General features: G+C 45.2%; 1 protein-coding gene across 1 annotated transcript in view; it reads right to left on the bottom strand.

The window, feature by feature from the left end:
* The window catches only part of LOC306940185 (electrogenic sodium bicarbonate cotransporter 1-like), a 112,791-nt gene extending 87,865 nt beyond the window's left edge, over nt 1-24,926 (bottom strand). Inside the window, exon 1 of the mRNA XM_079525192.1 lies at nt 24,517-24,926. Within this exon, the coding sequence (XP_079381318.1) occupies nt 24,517-24,536 (20 nt within the window). The 5' untranslated portion in view covers nt 24,537-24,926. The remainder of the gene's footprint in view (nt 1-24,516) is intronic.
* Nucleotides 24,927-27,367: the final 2,441 nt, after the last annotated feature.

The following is a 27,367-nucleotide window of genomic DNA, read 5'->3' as shown; positions in this document are numbered from 1 at the left end:
TGTGGCACCATTAGTGTTTTTTGCAGCACATTTTTATTTTAGTTTTTGTCAGTCTTTTGAATAGTTTTCATTTAGTCTTAGAAACATTTTAGTCACCTGGAATGTTTTAGTGTTAGTCTAGTTTTAGTCGACTAAATATCATAAGATTTTAGTCGACTATATCGATAGTTGATTTAGTTGACTAAAATGTATTTTGGCGGTGCCTTGATGCCGTCGTAATGGCTGATTATACAAATAGCACTGCGACGCGTTGTGAGCTTGTAGATCGGCTATTTTCAGCACGCAACCAAGTGTAAAATGACATACTGGATCTCTTGTCCACTAGTTTTTATTTGTTGATGAGATTTTCAATATATTTAGTCTTAGTCATCGTAGCTTAGTTTCCATTTAGTTTTCGTCAGTGAAAAAAGGTAGTCGACGAACATTTTTCCTCTTAGTATTAGTCGATTAACCCATTTTGGGCAGGAACCCCTTTTGGTGTTAGCATTACGTTATGCTTTAGGTATTGAAAAATAGCAGATCTACAAGCTCGTGGCGCGCTACGAGCTTGTAGGTCTGCTATTTTTGAAAAATCAAAGAACGACTGACATAGAAACATAGCTTTTTCAGAAAACTGTCAGGATATAGAAGACATTTTTAGAATCTGATCTCAGGTCAAAATGGGTGAAATCAACACTACGCCATTACTGTAAAATCCGCATGCACACTGCACCTCCTCAAATGAGATGTCGTTCACATGTATCCATTATGTTGTCCTCTGCACGGCATAGTATAATATTCATTGTGTGACAGAGAATGCAGCATTTCTTTACAAAATATATAACTGATAACTTCCAGATTCGAATGTACAGAATTCTCTGTGGATTTGTCACACCATACTGTATTTGAAATACAGTACAAATAGCTACATGTTTATGAAACTAAATGTTTTCAAAATCCAACCGTACGAATGCAATATAGTACAGTATGAGTACAGTACCAGCACAGGCCTGTCACAATTATTACTATTACATAATCGCCTAATAAAAATTATTTGAGATAATCGCAATTACTACTAGTGTGGCAATTAATCGTTAACTTAAATGTGTAATTGTGATTCGTGACAGCCTCTTTTCCTTTCAGCTTTTCCCTTCAGGGGTCGCCACAGCCAATCATCTGCCTCCATCTCACCCTGTCCTCTGCCTCCTCAGCCAATCATCTGCCTCCATCTCACCCTGTCCTCTGTCGCCACAGCCAATCATCTGCCTCCATCTCACCCTGTCCTCTGTCGCCACAGCCAATCATCTGCCTCCATCTCACCCTGTCCTCTGCCTCCTCAACCAATCATCTGCCTCCATCTCACCCTGTCCTCTGCCTCCTCTTCTCTCACACCAACTATAACTTCATGTCCTCTTTCACACTACATCCATAAAACTCCTCTTTGGTCTTCCTTCCTCTAGGCCTCCTGCCTGGCAGTTCCAACCTCAACATCCTTCTACCGATATACTCACTATCCCTCCTCTGTACGCGTCCAAACCATCTCAGTCTGGCCTCTCTGGCTTTATCTCCAAAACATCTGTACAGTACTCGTTCCTGATCATATCCATCCTTGTTACTCCCAGAGAGAACCTCAACATTTTAGTCTCTGCTACCTCCAGCTCTGCTTCCCGTCTTTTCCTCAGTGTGACGGTCTCTAAACCATACACCATAGCTGGTCTCACCACCGTCTTGTACACCTTCCCTTTCATTCTTGCTGATACTTTCCTAATACACAGCCTTAGCTACATATTAATCCCAATGGAGCTGACCTCTGACCTGCCTTATCTATGGTCTCGATGACAGCGAGACACAGGTTCCTGGTGTATGCGGAAGGGTTTAGGATTAGTTCCTCGTTGCACTTTGTTGGCAAGTTCCCCTCTTTGATAATAAAGCTAGCTGCACATGTAGCAGTCTCTTCCTGGAAGCTTTAGGAATGTGGCTGCTCCAGTCCAGGAAAGTACAGTAGGGCAGGCGGTGGCTCAGGGGTTAGAGTGGCCGGATGGGGAACCGCAAGGTTGCCAGTTCGAACCCGGGCTCCCCCTAGAGATAGTGTCAAAGTGTGCAAGACACTGAACCCCTAATTGCTCCTGATGTGCTGGTTGGTGCCTTGCAATGGTTTCCGATGCCATCGGTGTATGAATGTGTGTGTGTGTGTGTGTGTGTGTGTGTGTGTGTGTGAATGTGATGCACAATCTATGTAAAGCGCCTTGGATAAAGGCGCTATATAAATGCCATTTACCATTTACAGTACAGGCCAAACATGGCCCCCAATTTAGTTAAGTTAGTCATAGTCTTTTGAATACAAATGTATTTCCTTTTATGTCATATTTTAGTAATCTCAAAAGTTTTAGGTGACTAAATAGGATGAATTTCGACGGGCGTCGTAATGGCTTATTTTAAACTTGCTTGCATGCTGAAAATAGCCGATCTACAAGACATAGTTTAGACATAGTTTTAGTCATCATAGCTTAGCTTTTATTTCGTTTTCAAACAGTGAATAAAAGGTAGTCGACAAACATTTCTCGTCACAGTTTCAGTTGACGAAATAAACACCGGTTAACAGTTGATTTTGTAACCCCCGATCTTACAACATCAAGGAAGAAGACTACACGTTAAAATGGTATTCCCAGAAGGCTTGCCTCACAGCAACAACACAATGATGACTGCATACCATTCTACAACTGGAGAGCCTGTGATATGACAATAAGGGTGCGTCATATTCGCATCTCAGACCCAAACAGGTGAGATGTGTCAGTAAGTGTTTCATAACTTCCATGTCCTAACCGGAATTCAAAAACTTTTCTTCCGCATGATACCAAATGCATACCATTCACCACTTTGTGAGGGCAGATATTGCACTACGACTATGAGCTTCAGGCAGCGTTTCTGGTTGAACTGGGGAACTCCCCCAATCCTGATGAAGCACTTGGAACAAAGACCCTAATAGACCAGTGGCTTTCAAAATGGAGTTGGGGGACACCCAGGACTGCTCGAGGGGGGGGGGGGGGGTCCCCCAGCTAATACATGATTGATAGTTATAGGGACCAAAAGGACCGTTATAGAGATCTATGACTAACTATGCCAGTGTACAAATGGAACCAAAGTTTGGTTCCAATTCGTACACTTTTCAGGGACGTACGAGGCCGCCGCCTAATGCATACCAAAATTGGTATCTTCTCTATTCCCAGCAGTGCCGTCGCTACCTATACGCGCAATACAACACGCTGAGGGGAACAACAAACAACAAAATGTGCCAAGCCGACCCTACGAGCGGCCGTGTGTGCGTCCTCCTCGCAAACAGAGGAAATAGCCGATCTGCATGAGGAATTGCAGCGCTCTTGCCTGGAGGGGGGGGGGGGGGGGGGGCAGCACAACAAATATCCTACCAACCAAATGGTCAGCTACGTCCCTGATTCCCAGTTCCCCTGCACTGACCCACTAATCCCCCGATGGGCATCACAGTGAGAGAAGGGGTAAGTAAAGTAGAGGGTGGGAGGGGGGGGGAGGCGGTGTACACAAACCACTCAGTAAACAAAGTCAGGAAGGATACGACTTGTTCCTCTGATAACACCACAAGCTCATCCGCATTTCCTCAGGGAAGCATGCTCTCCTTAATATCCATTCATATCTCTATAGCCTGGAGAAAGAAAGATGGAGACCTGTACATTCCCTCAGAGCAGCATGCTCTTCTTAATATCCATTCATATCTCTAGCCTGGAGAAAGATGGAGACCGGTACATTCCCTCAGAGCAGCATGCTCTCCTTAATATCCATTCATATCTCTAGTCTGGAGAAAGATGCAGACCTGTACATTCCCTCAGAGCAGCATGCTCTCCTTAATATCCATTCATATCTCTAGTCTGGAGAAAGATGCAGACCTGTACATTCCCTCAGAGCAGCATGCTCTCCTTAATATCCATTCATATCTCTAGTCTGGATAAAGATGGAGACCTGTACATTCCCTCAGAGCAGCATGCTCTCCTTAATATCCATTCATATCTCTAGCCTGGAGAAAGATGGAGACTTGTACATTCCCTCAGAGCAGCATGCTCTCCTTAATATCCATTCATATCTCTAGCCTGGAGAAAGATGGAGACCTATACATTCCCTCAGAGCAGCATGCTCTCCTTAATATCCATTCATATCTCTAGTCTGGAGAAAGATGGAGTCCTGTACATCCCCTCAGAGCAGCATGCTCTCCTTAATATCCATTCATATCTCTAGTCTGGAGAAAGATGGAGTCCTGTACATTCCCTCAGAGCAGCATGCTCTTCTTATCCATTCATAACTCTAAAGTGGTAAATGGTGCATTTATATAGCGCCTTTTATCCAAGGCACTTTACATAGATTGTGCATTACATTCACCCATTCACACACACATTCATACACCGATTGCGGCGGAAGCCATGCAAGGTACCAACCAGCACATCGGGAGCAATTTGGGGTTCAAGGACACTTCGACATGTAGCCAGGAGGAGCCGGGATTCGAACCGCCGACCCATGGATCATTGGACGACCTGCTCTACCTCCTGAGCCACAGTCGCCCCTAACTCTAGCCTGGAGAAAGATGGAGGTACACAGCGTGTACAGCTGGCACCATAGTGGTGCCCAGTAGTGCCCAGTGCGGCCACCCATGAATTAATGTTAGCAAAATACTGTGTACAGGCAGGCTATTATCTGACTAGTTTGACAACATAACCGCAATTACTGTATGTGTAGCCGATGTGTCCGAGGTTTCAAAGTCAAAGGCAAAGTCGTATGATTTGTCACACACGTTAAAGCAGTGAAATTTGTTCCCCCGATTTCACCCATCTCTTGGAGCGGTGAGCCGCAGCTGTGCCGCGCTCGGGAATCATTTGATTAGTTAATTTGACCCCCCAATCCAACCCACTAATGCCGAGTGCCAAGCAGGGAGGCATTGGGTCCCATTTGGGCCCCTGTCTTTGGTATATATGACCCAGCCGGGGATCGAAACCCGACCTCCCAGTTTCAGAGCGGACACTCCAACTACAAGGCCACTGTGTGGTAATGATTTAAAAATCACACCCGTGTGAACCGAGTGGTGCAAATCCCCCCCCCCCTCTCTCTCTCTCATTAGCAGGCAACATGCAGCACTATCTCTCTCTCTCCGTTTCTGGCACAACAGCGCCACTTTTGGTACTCATTGGTACTGGTCACATAGTCACACACAAACACGGACACGGACATTGCTGTTCGTTGGAGTGGTTGCACCACTCAAAAATGTTTTAAAACATGTTCTAAGGTTACAGATCTGCAAGCTCATAAATGCATTGCCTCTTTTTGACAAGTGGTTCAATGAAATAAAATTCAGTGCGTGTGTACTTTACGTATACAACTCGTTTGCTTGTTCATTGTGTTAATCAAAAACAAGTTACCCATCAAATAGCTATTTGTGTTTGCCGGTATTTGTATTTATTTGAAAAGAGTATTCTACATTCTAGTATTGATACTTTTACTTAAAGGGGCATTCCACTAATTTTCAACATTTTACTATGTCATTAATATACCTTAATATACCTTATTAGAGCTGTTGAAATGTGGAAATAATTAAAAAAAGTCCCCCCATTATGTGTTTCCTAGAACTAGAAGTCTGAAAAAAATCATTAACATGGTGAAACACATCTTGATGATGTCATCAAGATGTGTTTCACCATGTTAATGATTTTTGAGTGGTGCAACCACTCCAAGGAACAGCAATGTCCGTGTTAACCTATGTTTGTGTGTGACTATGTTTGTGTGTGACTCATGTGTGACTGAAGAGTACCAGTAGGGGTGCTGTTGTGCCAGAAACAGAGATAGTGCTGCACTGTTGCCTGCTAATGAGAGAGAGAGAGAGAGAGAGAGAGAGAGAGAGAGAGGGGGGGGGGGGGGGGGGGGGGGGGGGGAGTAGTTGCACCACTCCGTTCACACGGGTGTGATTTTTTTCATAATTACAGTTCTAGGAAACACAGAATGGGGGGACTTTTTTATTATTTCCACATAACAGCTCTAAGGTATATTAATGACATAGTAAAATGTTGAAAATGAGTGGAATGCCCCTTTAAGTAAAACATGCTGAGTACTGTTTCCACTACTGCCTGTACGTGTAGAATACAGCCGGTCAAACAGATGACGAGGAGTGGCTTGGCACGGTGCCACCCTGTCAAGCTATGCCAATATTATACCTGTACCGCCTCTAAGCTTCTTATACCCGGCCTTTACTTCTATTGTCGCTCAAGGAAAAACAATGAAAGATAGACAGAGTTCCCACGCAGCATATCATGTGTAAAGAAAGGTCAAAGAAAGTTCAAACAAGATTGTCACTCACTCAAATACACAAGCTACGGAAAACAAAGAAATTAAGAATTGCCGCAACACACAGTCAAATCCTGTGTGTTCAATTATCCATTTGTAACTCTGATGGTGTACAAATGTAACCAAATTGACCCAGCGGTCTACTTTAGGTTATTTGCACACTCGCTCCATATACTGTAGGCCTCAACCCATTTAGGACAGAGTCAGATTCTAAAAAAGAAAAGTCTTCTAAATCCTGACAGTTTCCTGAAAATCCTATGTCAGTGGTGCTCAACCGATTTCATGTCAAGGACCCCTAGAATTATCTGTATTTGGCCGCGGACCCCCATCTGAAAATATGTAGGGACCCCCCAGAAGCAAAGATTTGAGCTAAAAATGTTGGCTCTGAAAGAATATATATATATTCAAAGTCAAGATCTGCGCCACATTTTCACGAATTAAAGAAAATAGCAGATCTACAAGCGTGTAGCACGGCACTCTGTGCCGCACTACAAGCTTGTAGATCTGCTATTTTTCCAATAGCTAAGTATAACATATTGTACCAAAAGGGGATCCTTAGTGGGTTGTAGGCTCAATATTTAATTACGAGGTCAATTAAAAGGTGGTCAAGTGATACTGTAAAGAATGCTCTGTCAGTAACTAACAACACTCGTTTCTCTAGCTCTTTAGTAAACATGAAATACATTTTCAGGTCGGGATACCAATTCCATCCAACCAGCAGAGAGAACTCATCCAGCAGGACACACGATAAGCATGAACATGTTAAGTGATAAATAAGCCAAAAATAAAATGAGCTGACAAAACTGGAACACTTGAAGCTTGAGCACTTGAAGCTTGATGGTAAAAGGTTTAGACTGAGCATCAACCATTATTTAAAAGAGTGCTCACAGTACAGTAGCTATACGCGCTCCAACTGGAAAGCAAGGCCACAGACAAGCACAGTTTGATACAGAACAGTGGTTTAGATTTAGAACAGTGGATTTAGAAGGCATTTGTAGAAATCGGCCTCAGTCTTAATGGGTTAAATAAGTACTATACAGTTGGAGGCCATCGATATTGTCCTTTTCTTTTTGCTGAGGTTTGCGTGATCTGCGCAAAAGGACAGTTAACCCATTTTGGGCGGGAACCCCTTTTGGTGTTTTAAACATTATGTTATAATTTAGCTATTGAAAAATAGCAGATCTACAAGCTCATAGCGCGCCACCGAGTGGCGCGCTACGAGCTTGTAGGTCTGCTATTTTTGAAAAATCGTGAAAATATTTATTTCAGAAAACTGGAGGATTTAGAAGGATTTTTTTAAATTTTGAGGTCAGGCCTAAATGGGTCAAATGATAAGGGACAATATCGGTGGCACCCAACTGTACGTGCGCTCACAATGTCCGTAGTACCGTACCTGCATCTCCCTTCTACTGCATCTGTGTGACGAACACACAATTAGTCACAGTGTCTCTTGTGTTGACTTTGTGAAGGCCTTTGCCTCGACCAACCCCAGTAACAACAACAGTGCCTTGAGGTGTAACTGACACAGTGTAGGTCAACTCTTTCACTGAAATGGAAAGAAACCATTATCCTGACCACAACGGGCAAACGGGGAGAGTAAAAGGCTTGCTTCAGACTGTAGGCAAATACGATTTTGTTTCTCAAATTCAATTTTTAGGACTGACGCCATCTTTGAGCGGTGCCTCCGCTCCATTACAGTACGTACTGTAGCTATGTGTGTCCCTGGCTGGCTGTGTCCGACGGCTGAAACACCTCAGTCGCTGCTTCTTCGCTTCAGACTTGTGTAGCACTCCACTGTAGCTAGGAACAGCTGCCTCCTGAGGTACAGTTATGTGTACCAATAGGTCACCGATTCTGACTGTGGGTTCAGACAACTCCCTGGGGGTCCTTAAGGTGCGTTCCAGGGGGTCCCCAGCTGAATTGATTAATTATTAAAGCCAAATGGACCCGTACGGCACAATGACACTTTGGTAGAGGTTTGGGTTGTTTGTGCAGTTACCTTGTCGTGACTCGTGGTGCAACTAGTCCAACTTAGCCTGGGTCCAAAACCATAGACCCCACCCACTCCACTGAATGGAGGAAAGCACCAGTCTGATAAGGTGCTGCCACACTATCTAAAGAGCCGCGGACGGAAATTAACCTCCACCTCCGCGGACGACTGCCGCGACGGACAGATTCCCGGAAACGCTCTCCTCCGCGGCAGTCGTCCGCGGAGGAGGAGCTTCTTTTCCATCCACCAGCTGTCTAAAAACGCGGAAAAAGAAGCTTCTTCTGTCCGCGGCTGTCGGCCGTTTTGCGCTTAGGTGTGGAAACACTGCCTATCAGACCAAGTCTGACTTGTAAGATATCTTGCACTGCTTAAGAATCACTACTGTAGCTCAGTGCGGGGTCCCCACTCCCCAGACGACAGTGAAGTCAAGTCATCAGTGAAGACAATTTAACCCATTTTGGGTGGGAACCCCTTTTGGTGTTAGCATTATGTTATGCTTTAGCTATTGAAAAATAGCAGATCTACAAGCTCATAGCGCGCCACCGAGTGGCGCGCTACGAGCTTGTAGGTCTGCTATTTTTGAAAGATCGAAGAACCACTGACATAGAAACATAGCTTTTTCAGAAAACTGTCAGGATGTAGAAGACATTTTTAGAATCTGATCTCAGGTCAAAATGGGTTAAGAACCTTTTAATAACAAAATAAAAAGAAAAAAATACCATTACTTTGTCTTCTAAAGTAATCAACACACTATACTTGTCAAATAATAAAATAGGCAACATTTTTGAAAATAGCGAGGCGGTGTGAGGTTGTACTGCAGATCTATTTTCCACATTAGTTATGTGTGGACGCGAGTCAAACAAAACGTACTGCGTCCACTCCTACAAATCCATGTGCTTGTCAGGGTGGGGTGCGGTGGGGTGGGGGTCCCCAGTTCAAATATGATTATTTTGAGGGGGGGTGTAGTATGGAATCAGAACAGACTCATAACTTACAAATCATATGACAAACAGCGAGGTAAAAGAGTCTCATAATTACTCACAAAAATCAGTGGAGAGTCACAAATAAATCTCCTTCTAAAATGCATAAGTTGACACACAGATGTGGGTATTTGAGACACGAAAAAAGTCAAAGTGGGTATTTGAGACACAGAAGTGAAAATTTGAATTACGAATCTGAGAAGAAGAGTTACGAATCGTACGTTACAGGTACAAATTTGATTTACACTTACAGACTGTTTGTTACGAATTGCCTATACGAGTACAAATCTGTTTTTACGGATAATTATGAGTCTGTTCTGATTCCATAGGGGTGTTGTGGCCTGAAAGGTTTGAGAATCACTGCTGTAGCCGACTGGACTGGGAGCTGCTATAAAAACAGGTCATGTATAGCGGTCCATGCCTTCAGTCCGTCCTTACAGAGGAACAAGGATAAGTAATATTTCATAAAATCTGTACCAGCCAGGTACAGTCACCCTCCTGGGACCGTGCTCACTCCGTGCTGCTGAGGGCTGCGTGGCAACAAGGACACTTTTGAGGAATATAAATATCATGCAACGCAACACTGACGCGCCCCCAAGGAGACTTGTAGACAGAGAACACAGTACAGCCTTTTCCATTTTGAATTGAATGCCTAATATTTATTTATGGAATAATAATAATTACAAACAACTTGTTAGGATACTTAAAGGACAACTTTAGTTTTTTTCAACCAAGGTTCATGTTTTTAGGTTATTAGAGAAAGTAAAAGTTGAGAATCCAAAATAACCCGTTTGCTGCATTCTCTTCGTTTTTTTGCTATTTTTGACAGGGGGGTGGGGGCATTTGAACAAGTGGCTAAATAAATATGTATTTATTTATTTAAGATTTAGGGCGATTTCGTTATTTACTATAGTCCTACTAGACCCCTGGAAATTACATCTGGCCACAGTAGTTTTTCAAATCAAGGACCATTATTTATTCAGCATTTGAGCTACGGACCACCATTTGATGAGATTTAGCCTCTCAGACCCAAAACTTTGAAAGAATATTTTGTTAAGATAAGATTAAGATTTTGTCCACAATTCCATGCTGTATTGATGATGGTTACCATCGGAGAGATAACAGGCAAACATTGACCAAAATAACAATTCTTCTACATTCTCAAAATTGTGTAGACTTCTTAGAAATTAAGCAATGCAGATGTTTAACCCTTAGAAGGTGAAAGACGCCAATTGGCGTCTTCATCAGAATTCCGTAAATGATCAATGACGCCAATTGGCGTCTTCGCCGTTTTTGATTAATCTAAACATATTAATATGCTCCGAAGCGCTGTTTAAATTCCTGAGCTTATATTCCAACTACATTACCCAGAAAACCCGTGTCACGTGACACACGTGTACGTGTTGCCATTGGAAGCTGGTCCCACCCCCTGTAAACAGTGGGGGCAGAGGGAGTCTTCATAGTTTTCATTGTTTTGCCTGTTTACCCGTCTCGCCCGAGCGATTTTCTAGCAGAAAAAGTTGAAAGCAGTACTATTTATTTGAGCGAGTTTTGTGGTAGTAGTATTGATCCATACGCGTCCCAGTCGCCTTCTCCAGGCGGAGTAGCCCTGGTCCAGTGCTTACAGCGAGACTCGCTGCTCCCTCCCTCCTTTTTTCATTGTCTCCCCATCGTCGTCCGATGAGCTATACCGGGAAACCATTGAAGAAGACGATCAACCCGGAATGTTTTGAGGTAATCTTATTGTAGAAAATGCCCTTCTATAGTGATCAGACATCATAAGATGATCGCTACAAATAGATGCTTGGATAATTACTACTACTAGTCAGATCATGACGCCAGAATGACTCACCACGATGGCCCCCAGCCATTAGCCAGCACCAAAGGTGCTGGCTAATGGTGTCGATCGGTTGGTCGGTGCAGTACAAATGTATCGTAGCAGGCATGCACGCATGGCAGTACAAGTATTTTATATTGTAGCGTGCCTTATAGGCGATCTGATCTTTAGAGTAATGTTCGCTCCTTTTATTTACTGTCTACAAAGACGGAGAACAAACATGCATCGTTTACTGAAGCAACGCGTGAATATGATGACCTTGCTACAAGGATCGGAGGGGGGACGGGGAGTGAAGCTAACAGTAGCGTATTATATAAGATCTGTATGACGTTTCATTGACGTCTGAGCTTGCATGATAATCGCATTAATTGAATATTGTATACTATCATGATTGTACATTGTTTAGTGTGTCTCCGTGTGATGATGATGATGACGATGATGTCAGATAGCCTACGTCCCCCCCACCCCCAACTGGCTATTGGCCGGGCTGACTACAGCTAAATGTTTATTTTTATATATTTAGAACTGGCATCAGAGGAGGAGGATGATGATGATGATGATGATGATGAAGACGAAGAGTCAAGACTGCGATGGAGTTCTCCGACACTGAACCGGATGCATTCATTCATTTCAGTTGTTGTTTTTTTTAAATTTAGCCTACACACACACACACACACCGTCAAGAACAACTGGAATGCAGTGGTTTGGGGACACTGGGGAGTTTGGGGACAACTGTTTTGTATGTAGGCCTATTTATTTTCTGTAATATTTATTATAATTGTATTATGTTAGTAGTCATAAAAAATAAAAGACGCTTTTACAATGAGTTAGACCTGTCATGGCTATTTTGTTCACTATTCTGAGGTTTATGGTTTGACTAAGCAAGTTTCAACTGTGATTTACTCTGTAACGGTAGATGGTAAGAACCCAATTTTTTGTTATAATACAGTATACATTCAAGTCTATATTTTGATACATATCATGGGCACAAAGTCATATCAAAACAATGTCCTTGGATGTGTTTTTTTATCAAAACTGTTTCTTCACAACAGGTTTTTGAGATACATGCATGAATAGACAAGGTACTGGTAAGACTATGTAAACATGGTATATATCAAAATGTGCGTTAGAATGTCTAATTTTACCCCAAAAAAGAATTGAGTTTATATGATGTTCCATTTCAGAGCTAGGGGGACTTTTAGCTGGATAGGTCAGATTGATCATGACTGACCATGCTATTTATAGATGGCAAAATATCTACAGTGGTACATGTGAGAAACCTTTTATTTTATTTTAATTGAACTAGACAACTCACCCTTTAAAATGAGATATTGCATGGCTATGTACGCCCAGCAGAAAAAAAGTTATTTAGAAAATAAAACTTCAACCGGGCATAACTTTTTTTGTTGTCCTAGAAACACTACCCAGTGTAAATGCAGGCTCTTTTAAATGGCTTCCAACACAAAAACTAAACATTTTATCAACTCAGTTCATTTTTCTCCTGGAAGCAGACAAGCCAAGCTTTCTCTGAAGGTCTTTCGTTGTCACACATTCACAACAGAGAATTTTCAATAAATCATTCAAAAACGCCATTCTGCCATAGAGAAGTCTAAAAACTATATAGAAATCCTTGAAACTCTCAAAGAGTTAACAACAATTTAACTCTTGAGAGAACAAAATGAAACCAAACTGACTCTTACGGTTCCATTTGGTTTCATTTTACCCTCTCAAGAGTTAAAGATCTATATAAGGACCACTGGTGGCCCCCGGGGCACTGGTTGAAACCCCCTCAAGGACCACTGGTGGCCCCCGGGGCACTGGTTGAAACCCCCTCAAGGACCACTGGTGGCCCCCGGGGCACTGGTTGAAACCCCCTCAAGGACCACTGGTGGCCCCCGGGGCACTGGTTGAAACCCCCTCAAGGACCACTGGTGGCCCCCGGGGCACTGGTTGAAACCCCCTCAAGGACCACTGGTGGCCCCCGGGGCACTGGTTGAAACCCCCTCAAGGACCACTGGTGGCCCCCGGGGCACTGGTTGAAACCCCCTCAAGGACCACTGGTGGCCCCCGGGGCACTGGTTGAAACCCCCTCAAGGACCACTGGTGGCCCCCGGGGCACTGGTTGAAACCCCCTCAAGGACCACTGGTGGCCCCCGGGGCACTGGTTGAAACCCCCTCAAGGACCACTGGTGGCCCCCGGGGCACAGGTTGAAACCCCCTCAAGGACCACTGGTGGCCCCCGGGGCACTGGTTGAAACCCCCTCAAGGACCACTGGTGGCCCCCGGGGCACTGGTTGAAACCCCCTCAAGGACCACTGGTGGCCCCCGGGGCACTGGTTGAAACCCCCTCAAGGACCACTGGTGGCCCCCGGGGCACTGGTTGAAACCCCCTCAAGGACCACTGGTGGCCCCCGGGGCACTGGTTGAAACCCCCTCAAGGACCACTGGTGGCCCCCGGGGCACTGGTTGAAACCCCCTCAAGGACCACTGGTGGCCCCCGGGGCACTGGTTGAAACCCCCTCAAGGACCACTGGTGGCCCCCGGGGCACTGGTTGAAACCCCCTCAAGGACCACTGGTGGCCCCCGGGGCACTGGTTGAAACCCCCTCAAGGACCACTGGTGGCCCCCGGGGCACTGGTTGAAACCCCCTCAAGGACCACTGGTGGCCCCCGGGGCACTGGTTGAAACCCCCTCAAGGACCACTGGTGGCCCCCGGGGCACTGGTTGAAACCCCCTCAAGGACCACTGGTGGCCCCCGGGGCACTGGTTGAAACCCCCTCAAGGACCACTGGTGGCCCCCGGGGCACTGGTTGAAACCCCCTCAAGGACCACTGGTGGCCCCCGGGGCACTGGTTGAAACCCCCTCAAGGACCACTGGTGGCCCCCGGGGCACTGGTTGAAACCCCCTCAAGGACCACTGGTGGCCCCCGGGGCACTGGTTGAAACCCCCTCAAGGACCACTGGTGGCCCCCGGGGCACTGGTTGAAACCCCCTCAAGGACCACTGGTGGCCCCCGGGGCACTGGTTGAAACCCCCGCAAGGACCACTGGTGGCCCCCGGGGCACTGGTTGAAACCCCCTCAAGGACCACTGGTGGCCCCCGGGGCACTGGTTGAAACCCCCTCAAGGACCACTGGTGGCCCCCGGGGCACTGGTTGAAAACCACTGATCCAACCACAAGTTGGACTCTGTCGTTATTGCAGAGAATCTCGTTTTTCATTTCCTGCTATGGCTCGATCGATCGCTCACCCCGAGTGAGGGTCAGGCGGTTGGTGGTTGAACGTTGGCCCTGGTGAGCTTCCACTGATGGAGAGTAAACCAAGTACACTTACTCAAGTGTTGTATTCAACCCATTCAGGACAGGAACCCCTTTTGGTGTTATAAGCATCATGCTATATACTTTAGCCATTGAAAAATAGCAGATCTACAAGCTCGTAGCGCGGCACTTGGTGCCGCGCTACGAGCTTGTAGATCTGCTATTTTTTTTTAAATCGTGAAAATGTGACGCAAATCTTTTGAATATATATTCTTTCACAGCAACCGTTTTTAACTCAAATCTTTGCTTCTGGGGCGGTGCCTGAACAACATATTTTTAGATGGGGGAGTGGGTACTCCGCAGCCAAATACAGATAATTCTGGGGCTCCTTGACATGAAAAGGTTTGAGAACCACTGACATAGAAACATAGGTTTTTCAGAAAACTTACATTACAGATATAATCACTATTGTCAGCAACAGAATGTGGAGGGGTGTTGTCCATTGGGGTTTTTCTTTTTTGACTGCTAGTTGTGTTTTGTTTCGTTTGTTTTTCTTGTCTCTTTCTTTTGTGTAAGTCATGTGTATTTTGTATGCTTTATTGTAAAATCAATAAAAAAACGTTGACAAAAAAAAGAAAACGTTATATATATTTATATATATATTTTTTTAGAATCGGCCTCGGGTCTAAATGGGTTCAATAAATCGCTAAAGGCACTTACACTTTACTTTATAGTATTTCCATTTTGTTATACAGTTTTTGTGCTTCCACTGCATCTCATTAAGCAATTAATTATACAAATACTTTTTATTCCACTACAATTGCTTGACGTCTTTCCTAGTTACTTTGTAGGTTTAGATTATTAAATCACTTAACCCAGGCCATTCTAGACGGGAACCCCTTTTGGTGTTTTAACTAAGCATTACGTTATACTTTGGCTATTGAAAAATAGCAGATCTACAAGCTCATAGCGCGCCACAGAGTGGCGCGCTACGAGCTTGTAGGTCTGCTATTTTTGAAAAATTGTGAAAATGTGGCACAAATCTTTGAATATATATTCTTTCAGAAGACTTTTTTATTTATTTCGACATCAGGCCTAAATGGGTTAAGCCCTATTTTATACTTCAGCTATTAAAACATGGTCGTGACACAGCCTGTAGATCTGCCATTTTTGGAAAAAAAATTATGAATACACAGGTGTTTTACTATAGTATTTGTATATTGTGGTACTGTATATTGCTACATCTAGGCTACTCAGGTCTAAGATCCGAGTAGTTCCGCAATCTACTCCCACTTGTCATATACTCCTAGGTGCTAAGGTGACCGCGCAGGACGCAGTAAAGCCCTCCTGGTGTTATGACGAATGACTAGTTCAGCTCTCCAGGGATCAGGATCATTACATCAGTGGTTCTCAAACCTTTTCCTGCCAAGGACCCCCAAATTGACACCAATTAAACCACGGCCAGCATAACCACATGAACCCTAGCGAAGTAGTTCCCAAACTGTTTTCCTACATAAAAAAGAAAAAAAGAAAAATTAAAAATAAATAAAAACTAAAACAAATCTAGGAAATCCCATGAATATAACAATTCAAGCTCACAACGCGGCACGGCGGCGGTGTTGTGTGCTTGCCTTGTAGATCCACTGCCCTCTCTCTGTCTCCTCTCTCTGTCTCCTCTCTGTCTCCTCTCTGTCTCCTCTCTGTCTCCTCTCTCTGTCTCCTCTCTCTGTCTCCTCTCTCTGTCTCCTCTCTCTGTCTCTCTCTCCTCTCTGTCTCCTCTCTCTGTCTCCTCTCTCTGTCGCCTCTCTCTGTCTCCTCTCTGTCTCCTCTCTGTCTCCTCTCTCTGTCTCCTCTCTCTCTCTGTCTCCTCTCTGTCTCCTCTCTGTCTCCTCTCTGTCTCCTCTCTGTCTCCTCTCTGTCTCCTCTCTCTGTCTCCTCTCTCTGTCTCCTCTCTCTCTCTGTCTCCTCTCTGTCTCCTCTCTCTGTCTGTCTCCTCTCTGTCTCCTCTCTGTCTCCTCTCTCTGTCTCCTCTCTCTGTCTGTCTCCTCTGTCTCCTCTCTGTCTCCTCTCTCTGTCTCCTCTCTGTCTCCTCTCTGTCTCCTCTCTGTCTCCTCTCTCTGTCTGTCTCCTCTCTGTCTCCTCTCTGTCTCCTCTCTGTCTCCTCTCTCTGCCCTCTCTCTGCCCTCTCTCTGTCTCATGTCAAGGCCTTGTAGATCCACTGCCCTCTCTCTGTCTCATGTCAAGGACCTTGTAGATCCACTGCCCTCTCTCTGTCTCATGTCAAGGACCTTGTAGATCCACTGCCCTCTCTCTGTCTCATGTCAAGGACCTTGTAGATCCACTGCCCTCTCTCTGTCTCATGTCAAGGACCTTGTAGATCCACTGCCCTCTCTCTGTCTCATGTCAAGGACCTTGTAGATCCACTGCCCTCTCTCTGTCTCGTGTCAAGGACCTTGTAGATCCACTGCCCTCTCTCTGTCTCATGTCAAGGACCTTGTAGATCCACTGCCCTCTCTCTGTCTCATGTCAAGGACCTTGTATATCCACTGCCCTCTCTCTGTCTCATGTCAGGGACCTTGTAGATCCACTGCCCTCTCTCTGTCTCATGTCAAGGACCTTGTAGATCCACTGCCCTCTCTCTGTCTCATGTCAGGGACCTTGTAGATCCACTGCCCTCACTCTGTCTCATGTCAAGGACCTTGTAGATCCACTGCCCTCTCTCTGTCTCATGTCAAGGACCTTGTAGATCCACTGCCCTCTCTCTGTCTCATGTCAAGGACCTTGTAGATCCACTGCCCTCTCTCTGTCTCATGTCAAGGACCTTGTAGATCCACTGCCCTCTCTCTGTCTCATGTCAAGGACCTTGTAGATCCACTGCCCTCTCTCTGTCTCATGTCAAGGACCTTGTAGATCCACTGCCCTCTCTCTGTCTCATGTCAAGGACCTTGTAGATCCACTGCCCTCTCTCTGTCTCATGTCAAGGACCTTGTAGATCCACTGCCCTCTCTCTGTCTCATGTCAAGGACCTTGTAGATCCACTGCCCTCTCTCTGTCTCATGTCAAGGACCTTGTAGATCCACTGCCCTCTCTCCGTCTCATGTCAAGGACCTTGTAGATCCACTGCCCTCTCTCTGTCTCATGTCAAGGACCTTGTAGATCCACTGCCCTCTCTCTGTCTCATGTCAAGGACCTTGTAGATCCACTGCCCTCTCTCTGTCTCATGTCAAGGACCTTGTAGATCCACTGCCCTCTCTCTGTCTCATGTCAAGGACCTTGTAGATCCACTGCCCTCTCTCTGTCTCATGTCAAGGACCTTGTAGATCCACTGCCCTCTCTCTGTCTCATGTCAAGGACCTTGTAGATCCACTGCCCTCTCTCTGTCTCATGTCAAGGACCTTGTAGATCCACTGCCCTCTCTCTGTCTCATGTCAAGGACCTTGTAGATCCACTGCCCTCTCTCTGTCTCGTGTCAAGGACCTTGTAGATCCACTGCCCTCTCTCTGTCTCATGTCAAGGACCTTGTAGATCCACTGCCCTCTCTCTGTCTCATGTCAAGGACCTTGTATATCCACTGCCCTCTCTCTGTCTCATGTCAGGGACCTTGTAGATCCACTGCCCTCTCTCTGTCTCATGTCAAGGACCTTGTAGATCCACTGCCCTCTCTCTGTCTCATGTCAGGGACCTTGTAGATCCACTGCCCTCACTCTGTCTCATGTCAAGGACCTTGTAGATCCACTGCCCTCTCTCTGTCTCATGTCAAGGACCTTGTAGATCCACTGCCCTCTCTCTGTCTCATGTCAAGGACCTTGTAGATCCACTGCCCTCTCTCTGTCTCATGTCAAGGACCTTGTAGATCCACTGCCCTCTCTCTGTCTCATGTCAAGGACCTTGTAGATCCACTGCCCTCTCTCTGTCTCATGTCAAGGACCTTGTAGATCCACTGCCCTCTCTCTGTCTCATGTCAAGGACCTTGTAGATCCACTGCCCTCTCTCTGTCTCATGTCAAGGACCTTGTAGATCCACTGCCCTCTCTCTGTCTCATGTCAAGGACCTTGTAGATCCACTGCCCTCTCTCTGTCTCATGTCAAGGACCTTGTAGATCCACTGCCCTCTCTCCGTCTCATGTCAAGGACCTTGTAGATCCACTGCCCTCTCTCTGTCTCATGTCAAGGACCTTGTAGATCCACTGCCCTCTCTCTGTCTCATGTCAAGGACCTTGTAGATCCACTGCCCTCTCTCTGTCTCATGTCAAGGACCTTGTAGATCCACTGCCCTCTCTCTGTCTCATGTCAAGGACCTTGTAGATCCACTGCCCTCTCTCCGTCTCATGTCAAGGACCCCCAAATTAATATGCATTTGGCCGCAGAGCCCCATCTGTAAATGCAAATGGTAAATGGTGCATTTATATAGCGCCTTTATCCAAGGTGCATTACATTCACCCATTCACACACACATTCATACACCGATTGCGGCGGAAGCCATGCAAGGTACCAAACAACACATCGGGAGCAATTTGGGGTTCAGTGTCTTGCCCAAGTACACTTCGACATGTAGCCAGGAGGAGCCTGGATTCGAACCGCCGACCCATGGATCATTGGACGACCTGCTCTACCTCTTGAGCCACAGTCGCCCCATCTGAAAAGATTTTGTGCAGGCAGGGACCCCCAGAAGAGAAGATTTGTGTAAAAGAAAATTAAAAAGTAAAAAGAAAACAGGCTGTGATCTTGTATATCTGCCATTTTTCATGGATACAGACAGTGGTTAAAATGATTGTGACGCTGTATCAACTACTTCCTTTTGCTCCCTACTCTTCCATGGAGCCATTTAGACCCTGGAGCTGCCTGTACTAGCGGTTGACAAGTAGTACAAAGAAGGTTGCGGCTGCCGAATGCTACAAAAGCCCACCACAGACTGAGCTTTTTCCCCTCCGCCGCCAGGCTGCTAAATGACTCTGGTTTCCCTCCCACCCCCGCCCCCTAGGGAGTGTCACCGGCACTATGACACCGGACATGTTTGCACTATGTTCCATAACTCTGCACTTTACATTTATACTTCTTGCACGGTGTTGTATTTGTGTTGTTCGTATTTATTTGTTATATGTGAAAAAAGGAATATGGAATGCACACACCCAAATGTCAAAACAAATTCCTATGTGTTTTACACAATGGCAAATAAAGGAATCTGAAGTACTGCTTTGGAGGCAAAGCAGCGGTGTGTGCGTGTGTGTGTGTGTGTGTGTGTGTGTGTGTGTACACATGTGTGTGTGTGTACACATGTGTGTGTGCGTACACATGTGTGTGCGCGTGCGTGCGTGTGTGCGTGTAAAAAAAAAGGATCAGTACAAATTAGTGACTGATGATTGACAAACAAGGGTCAGGCCTGTGTAGGTGTGTAGTCCTACACACCTCAAGTATAGGCCCATTCATTGGGGAACCTTTTTTACGCAATACTTTAACAATGGGAACTGGGCATGAGTGCCCCTTTGGTGGCTTGACTTGAAAAGAACATTGGAACGGATCAACAGGTATGATGAAGAAACAGCGACTATGTAAAAAAAAAAAAAGTCAACGCTTATCTGCTGACTGTCCTGCGTGGCACAAAAGATGATTCATGCGACAGCCAGGAAGGAATCCTCTACACAAGGTGCAGACAGTATGAGGAGGAAACGCAGCCAGGAAGGAATCCACTACACAAGGTGCAGACAGTATGAGGAGGAAACGCAGCCAGGAAGGAATCCTCTACACAAGGTGCAGACAGTATGAGGAGGAAACGCAGCCAGGAAGGAATCCTCTACACAAGGTGCAGACAGTATGAGGAGGAAACGCAGCCAGGAAGGAATCCACTACACAAGGTGCAGACAGTATGAGGAGGAAACGCCAGACAAAAAGCATGCATGCCACACTAGCATATCACATGCGCTGTGACTGTAATGACATTTCATAATAATAATCCCTCTAAAAAGACAAAGGCACTGAAGAATGAGCATCACTTCCTTTCTCTTGTGAAAGGTTCACACACACACACGCACACAGCGCGTGGGCGCGCACGCCTGCTGAGACTAGTTCATGACGTTCGTCTGTCGGGTGGAAACCTCATACAATATGTCCAAAACTGTTAAGGTGCGTTCAGACTTCAGACTTGGATGGTTAGAGTGGCGCGATTACTATACAAAGTTTATGCAAAGACGAGCAGTTGCACGAGCGCCGCGAACGGGTGCGGCGCGACTTGGCGGGACGAACTGAGGCAAATATTTAAATTCAAGTCTGAACGCACCTTTACTTTCCAGGAATCAAATTCAGAAAATAGCAAAAGCAGCAGATCTACAAGCTAAAAGAAAAAGGCCTGTGGGTCTGCTACTTTAGATGCTTTTGTGCAACACTGTCGCATGATCGATTTATAGGGCGTTCATTTACGAAAGGAGAGGGAAGTCTGGAGCTCTCTGGTGGAGCTGTTGCCCCCGCAACCCGCCTACGGATAAGCGGTTGAACATGGATGGATTTATGAAAGGGATATGGAGTCAAGAGGTTTCTCCCCACAGCGACGATGTATACAGTACTGTACATACAGTAGGCTTGGGGGTAATTCTAGCAGTATGCCTCATCCAGAACAATTAAGCCATAGACAATGCATTTGATTCGTATATTAACTTCACCTTCACTGGCTTCTGTCAAGGAGCAAAGAGAGAATCCGTAGGCCTGGTGGTTCTCAAATGTTTTATTTCAACCCCCCCCCCCCCCCCCCCCCCCATAACAAGGGACTTTCTCGGCCCCACCTCTCTCCCTGTGTTTTAGGATCCAAGATGGCCGCAGCACCAGGAGGGGGTGGCCTTACTGGGCTGCGTTCACAAATTCAAGACACCTGTCTTGAGTTTGTCTTGTGTCTGTGTTTAATGGCCACTCCAATGCATTTCCAATGGAACCCCATATGGTTTGACCAAATATTTTGTTTGATGGGGGGGAAGGGGGGCAGAACAGATCCATTAAAGCTGTGTTCAGACACAAGTCAGGTGTCAGACACAAGGCAAGTGTCTTGAATGCAGCCCAGTAAGGTCATATGTCGACCCCGCCCGCTCACCTCTGCCCCACCCCCTCCTGGTGCTGCGGCCATCTTGGATCCTAAAACACAGGGAGAGAGGTGGGGCCGAGAAAGACCCTTTGACAAATGGAACCCAATGTAACCGGGTCCATTTACTTCCATTTGTTCACTCTCAGAGTTACAACCCTGTAATGGTCCATTTGGTTCCCAACTATCAATCATGTAGCTAGTAGGGGGACCACCAAGGGAGGACACCACCTTGAGAACCACTGCATTGTATTAGAGTACACTACCCAAAATCCTCAGTGTTTGTCCTCATTTATCCACTTGTGAATTAACACAGATTTAACATCAACAGATTAAGTAAACCATCATTGCGGAACAGTCATCGAGGTCATTATGCAATCTCGTGTTGACATGCAGTAGTAAGAGGCAGGCCTAGATATGAAGTAGACCAGGGGTGGGCAACTTTGACGATGGAGAGGGCCACTATATTTCCACACTCTATAGGGCCATATATTGCTGTCGAAGCAAAAATAGCCGATCTACAACTTGTAGATGTTCGAATTGAAATCTTGAATTTTTGCTATTTTTGAATTGGAATCCTGAAAATTTAAATTTTTATGCCATTTCAAATGCCTTTAATTATACTTGTGTTGAGCAATGAGCTACTAATTTAGACTTTAGAAGTAATTACAGCGGGTCATGTTTGCATGTTGTGGAATAGTAACAGCTGAAACCAATATTATATCAGTATTCTGAAATGAACCTGAGGGCCGCATTAAGTGAAGGTGGGGGCCGCATGTGGCCCCCGGGCCGCCAGTTGCCCACCCCTGAAGTAGACGTTTTACTTTTTGGGGATGTCACTCACTGTGTGTGTCACTGTGCGTGAGACATGTCCCCTTGACCACATCGCCTGAGCGCTTGAGCAATATCTTTACATGTGCCAGCCTAGTGCGCTCTAGATCAGTGGTTCTCAAAATGGGGTCCGGGGACCTCCAGGGGGTCCTTGAGGGAGTTCCAGGGGGTCCCCAGCTAAATGATAGATAGGAACCAAATGGATCCTTATGGGTCTGTAACTCAGAGAGTGTACGAATGGAACCCGCGTAACACTCTCAGAGTTAAATCAACATTGATTTTACAATATAAATCCTAGAGTTAGAAATGCCATTCAATGGGAGCCCGTAGATTAATGCATGTCAAACTGGGAGGGTCCATGAAATTAAAATGGTTGAGAGTCACTGCTAGAGCCGTGAAAATCTTCTCTTATGGGCGTCCCTGGGCTAAATAATGCCAATTTACGGGTCCTTGACATGAAAATGTTTGAAAACCAAGTGCTCTAGATCCCTAAATCCGGGCAAGTGGCTGCCGTGGCACCTCTACGTTGCCTTGACGAAAGTCCAGTGGTGCCTCAGAACACTTAATATATATAATATAATAACATAATATTTGTCTCTTCACCAAAAATAGCAATTTTGGTGAATTAATGTTCTCCCCATCAGAATAGGAATGCTGAGGTTTAAGAAGTGGTTAAACGCCAAGCATAATAAAGTTATTTTCAGTCTGTCCCAGTAATGGAAACAAATATTCTCTCCAGTTTTCCTCCTCGTGACATAACTGTATCTTTGGGGGAACGATTGACATTATCTACGTTATGTACCGACAATGTCCTTCAGTGGTGCAGACAGTGGATCAAAAATGTATTTACAGCAGGGGTTGACGCGAGCCAAAACTGGCTCAGAACCACTGCTCTAAATAAAATAAAAATCACACGTGTGAAGTGAGGGGCACTCTTATCATCGTACATCCTCATGCATCACCTGTTGCCACAAATTCTGTTGCCACAAATTCATATTTGGCGGACCCAATTTCTCCTTTCATCGTCGATGGCAAATATGAGACGTGTGGGGACAAGATGACGTACATTTTCTCTTCATTGTCAATGGCATCTCATGTTTGTGTTGCGGCTAGCACCCCTCAAAAAAGCAACAATGTCGTTCTCAACGTTGGGCCCCATGGGGTCCATGTGTGGGTCAGGGGTTGCCATGTAGGCAGTGGTTCTCAACCTTTTTCACATCAAGGTCCATTATTTATTCTGCATTTGAGCCACACGGACCACCATTTGATAAGATTTAGCCTGACATACCCAAAACTAAATATTTTGTTGTTGTTGGATATGATTTTGTAAAATGAAACCAAATGGACCATTTGGTTTCACTTTACGCTCTCAAGAGTTAAAGATCTTTAAGGGTCCATTTGGTTACCAACTCTCCATCATTTAGCTGGGGGACCACCTGGAACCTCCTCAAGGACCACTGGTGTAGGTTACCAAAGATCACCATTGTATTATTACTCAATTTACAAGAGAACAATGAGAAGAACAGTTGTGTTTGCCTCATGTGGTGACATGGACTCATATGGACCAGTCACACAACCATATCCAACAACAAAAGGATAAAACATTCTAAGATTTGTCAGAGAGACTAATAAATCTCAATCAAATGGAAGGGGTCACTCAGTGTCTCCATAATCGGACTAAATAGGGTCCTTAATATTCGTATGAAAGGGGGTTGAGAAGCATTGATCTATTAGACACAGTGTCACACAGTGTCACAGTCATTTTAATTGACTGTGACAGGCTCTTGGGACCAGATTAGCAACAGCTCAGCCCATCCATCAGTCAGTCATACGCCGGAATACGGTGTACTAGTGTAGCTGCAGCACGTGCTGCTGCCTGCTGCTAAATCTATAACAACATAGCGTTTATGTCACTTAAATCATGAATGACAATAATACAATATATGACAGGCCTACTGCTAAGCAAGTGTCCTTTACAAAGTATAATGCTATATACGCCTGGTTTACCAGATGTCACATGTAACCCAATACTAAGCACAGCATGCATGAGCCTAAAAACTGCACATATAGATTATATAGCTCTCTGACAGCGTGCAAAATGTAACCAAATGGACCCTTAACGGGCCCATTTGGTTACATTGTGCACACAATCCTCCAATCAGAGTTAAATCGATGTGTGTAAAGTGAAGATTCTACATTCCACGGGGAAAGCAAACGGGGAAACTCACTTGCTTTTGTCCGCGCTCATCTCGTCAAACTTTGTTGAAAGATGTTCCAAAGTAGGCTACTAGTTACCAGCTTGTCCAGTCCTCTTATGATGTTGTCATGTGTTGGTCCAATAAAATTAAATTTAAAAAAAGAATAAACTACTGCACACACGGTGTTGGGTTTGATTTACGCGCTTTTGAAACCAAGATCACCTCTGATTCCTCCTCCTCTCGTTTGGTCGGACTAGTGTAAAGGCGCTATTATTATTATCTATAAATATCCAAAGTACGTTTACATTTAAACGCTGAAGACTCATATTATCGCGCCCGGTTTGGTTTGATGGTCATGCTGGGACTGAGAGAAGTTCAGTTGTTGTATTGTGTGAGGGAGCTGTGTGCGTGTGCGTGTGTGTATGTGTGTGCGCACCACCAGTCAAGCTGCAGGCAGCGTGCTGCGTGTCCTGTTCCATTTTTAAAGAACCATCCTCCCTCCCTCCTCCAACCGTGACGCGCCACAAGTGGGAGGAGGTGAAGGTCAAAAAGTAGAGACTGAGCCCTAATGATGCCATCATCACATGTGATGTGATAACATCATCACATCTCTCTCTCTCTCTCTCTGTGTGACTGCGTGTGACTGTGTGTGACTGCGTGTGTGTGTGTGTGTGTGTGTGTGTGTGTGTGTGTGTGTGTGTGTGTGTGTGTGTGTGTGTAAAGGAATTAACACACTTATACCAATGTTGTGTGTTTTGTAAAATAAAGCAATTTATTATGCAACAACTTGTGCAGATGGATCAACAGCCTACTGTATATATATGTAAAGATATACATTATATAACGCACCTGCGCACTCATATTATAGCGCATATTTGCCCATGAAATTATATTAAAAGTTTCCATATGGCTGATTTACAGGTCCAATTGCAAGAACACTGATATGTATTGCAGCTGATACACATGGATGTCCATTATAGATATAGACAATTGCATGGATAAATATATATATATTTTTAAAAGGGTAAACTTTTGTTTGCCAAGAGGTTCAACTGGATATGGGCTCACATCCAGTGGTGGACAAACTCTACGTGTGTCAAGTCAAGTTATGTCATTGGTCACAACGATCATACAAGTTGCTCAGTCAACATTTTTACTTGATTTAAAATAGGCTAATATTAAGCTTGCTTTAAAAATTACTTAAGTAGTAGTATTAAAAACCAGTAAGACACCCTGAGGGTGAGAAGCGAGGGTGAGGTGACCTCGCCCTCGCTTCTCACCCTCAGGGTGTCTTACTGGTTTTTACACACACGCGTGCACGCGACCTCGCCGAGGTCGCGTGCACGCATCCGCCTGGGTGACGGCAGACTGCTTGCTGGGCGAGCGCTGGTGCTTTGGCATGGGGGGGTCAGATCAACATATGGAATGAGTTCTGTACTGGCCATATATGGAGCGTGTCTGTCTTGAGTGTACAGGGTTTGATGGGGGTCCCTAGCTAAATGATAGATAGGAAGCAAATGGACCCTTATGGGTGTGTAACTCAGAGAGTGTACAATTTGTACACTCTCTACACTATCAACATTTGTTTTACAATATAAATCGGGGGTCCCAGAGATAGAAATGCCATTAAATGGGGGGTCCGTAGACTAATGCATGTCAAACATGGGGGTCCTTGAAATTAAAATGGTTGAGAATCACTGCTATAAGACATAACATTCGTCTCTAATGGGGGGTCCCTGCAGGCATATCTTTTTAAAATGGGGGTCCTTGTCAATTTTGGGGTCATTGACATGAACAAGTTTGAGAACCACTGATTAATTAGGCCGGAAGATTTGAGACAGGAATGTTGAGAAACAGAGAGCTGTAGCATACAGTACATGGCCCAATAATAAGACAGTAGGTGAATGTGATCCCTTGCAGAGTCTTGCGCCACCTTCTGGACTGGCATGGTCTTTGCACTTGGAAGATAGGTTCTATAGTCAATGGGGTTCTCTGTTGCTGTTATTTTGACATCATCACACATTTCAAAACACCACATTAAATAAACCTCAGAGTGTATACTTAATCCAAAATAATTTATTTCACAGATCTCATTTCCAGGACAGCTACACGTGCTGTGACACATTAAAAATGGCCAAAACATTTAAAGGTGGATGAATTTCAGACTTGGTAACTATTTGGTTTATACCTGCATGTATACATTTACAGTTACACACACATTGAGTGAAAAAACAACAAAATATTAGAGAAAGCATTTGAAGACTGGAAGGCACTGCTGTTGATCTAATAATTTAAAAAGAATATACACTTCACCCTTTTTGTTGTAAAAAGAAGATTTAGAATACTTTCCTGGGGGTCTTTATGTGTATAATATGTGGTTTTAGATATTTTAGATTTTAGCAGTGAGCCCCGGTGTCTGTGATGTCATGGGCACTGGGCTCACTCACTTCCAGGACTACGTGTTGTCTCAGTAACAGCGCAAGCACACCTGAGCGTCACGAAGATGCCAAAAGCCTCCGAGCGGCAGGCGTCTCTTCCGGGTTTTTAAGACAGCTGGCGGATGGAAATGAAGCTCCACCCACGCGGCAGAATGCCACGGGGGCAAGCGCTTCCGGGAATCTGGCCGACGCGGCATTCTGCCGTGTGGGTGGAGCTTCATTTCCATCCACCAGCTGTCTAAAAAAGGCCGCACATGGAATCCCAAGTGTGCTTACACCCTAAGACAGCCCTCCCCCTATCCACAAGGGGGGAGGCAACCAGCAGTGAGCAGTGCACCAAAGCATTTTAGAAATTGTAGTCCAGGAAGGAAGTGAGCCCAGTGTCCATGACATCACAGACACTGGGGCTCACTGTTAAAATCTAAAATATCTAAAAGCACATA

This window comes from Electrona antarctica (genome assembly GCF_951216825.1).
Source record: "Electrona antarctica genome assembly, chromosome: 16".
Lineage (NCBI taxonomy): Eukaryota > Metazoa > Chordata > Actinopteri > Myctophiformes > Myctophidae > Electrona > Electrona antarctica.
This window is presented reverse-complemented; position numbering and strand designations above follow the sequence as displayed.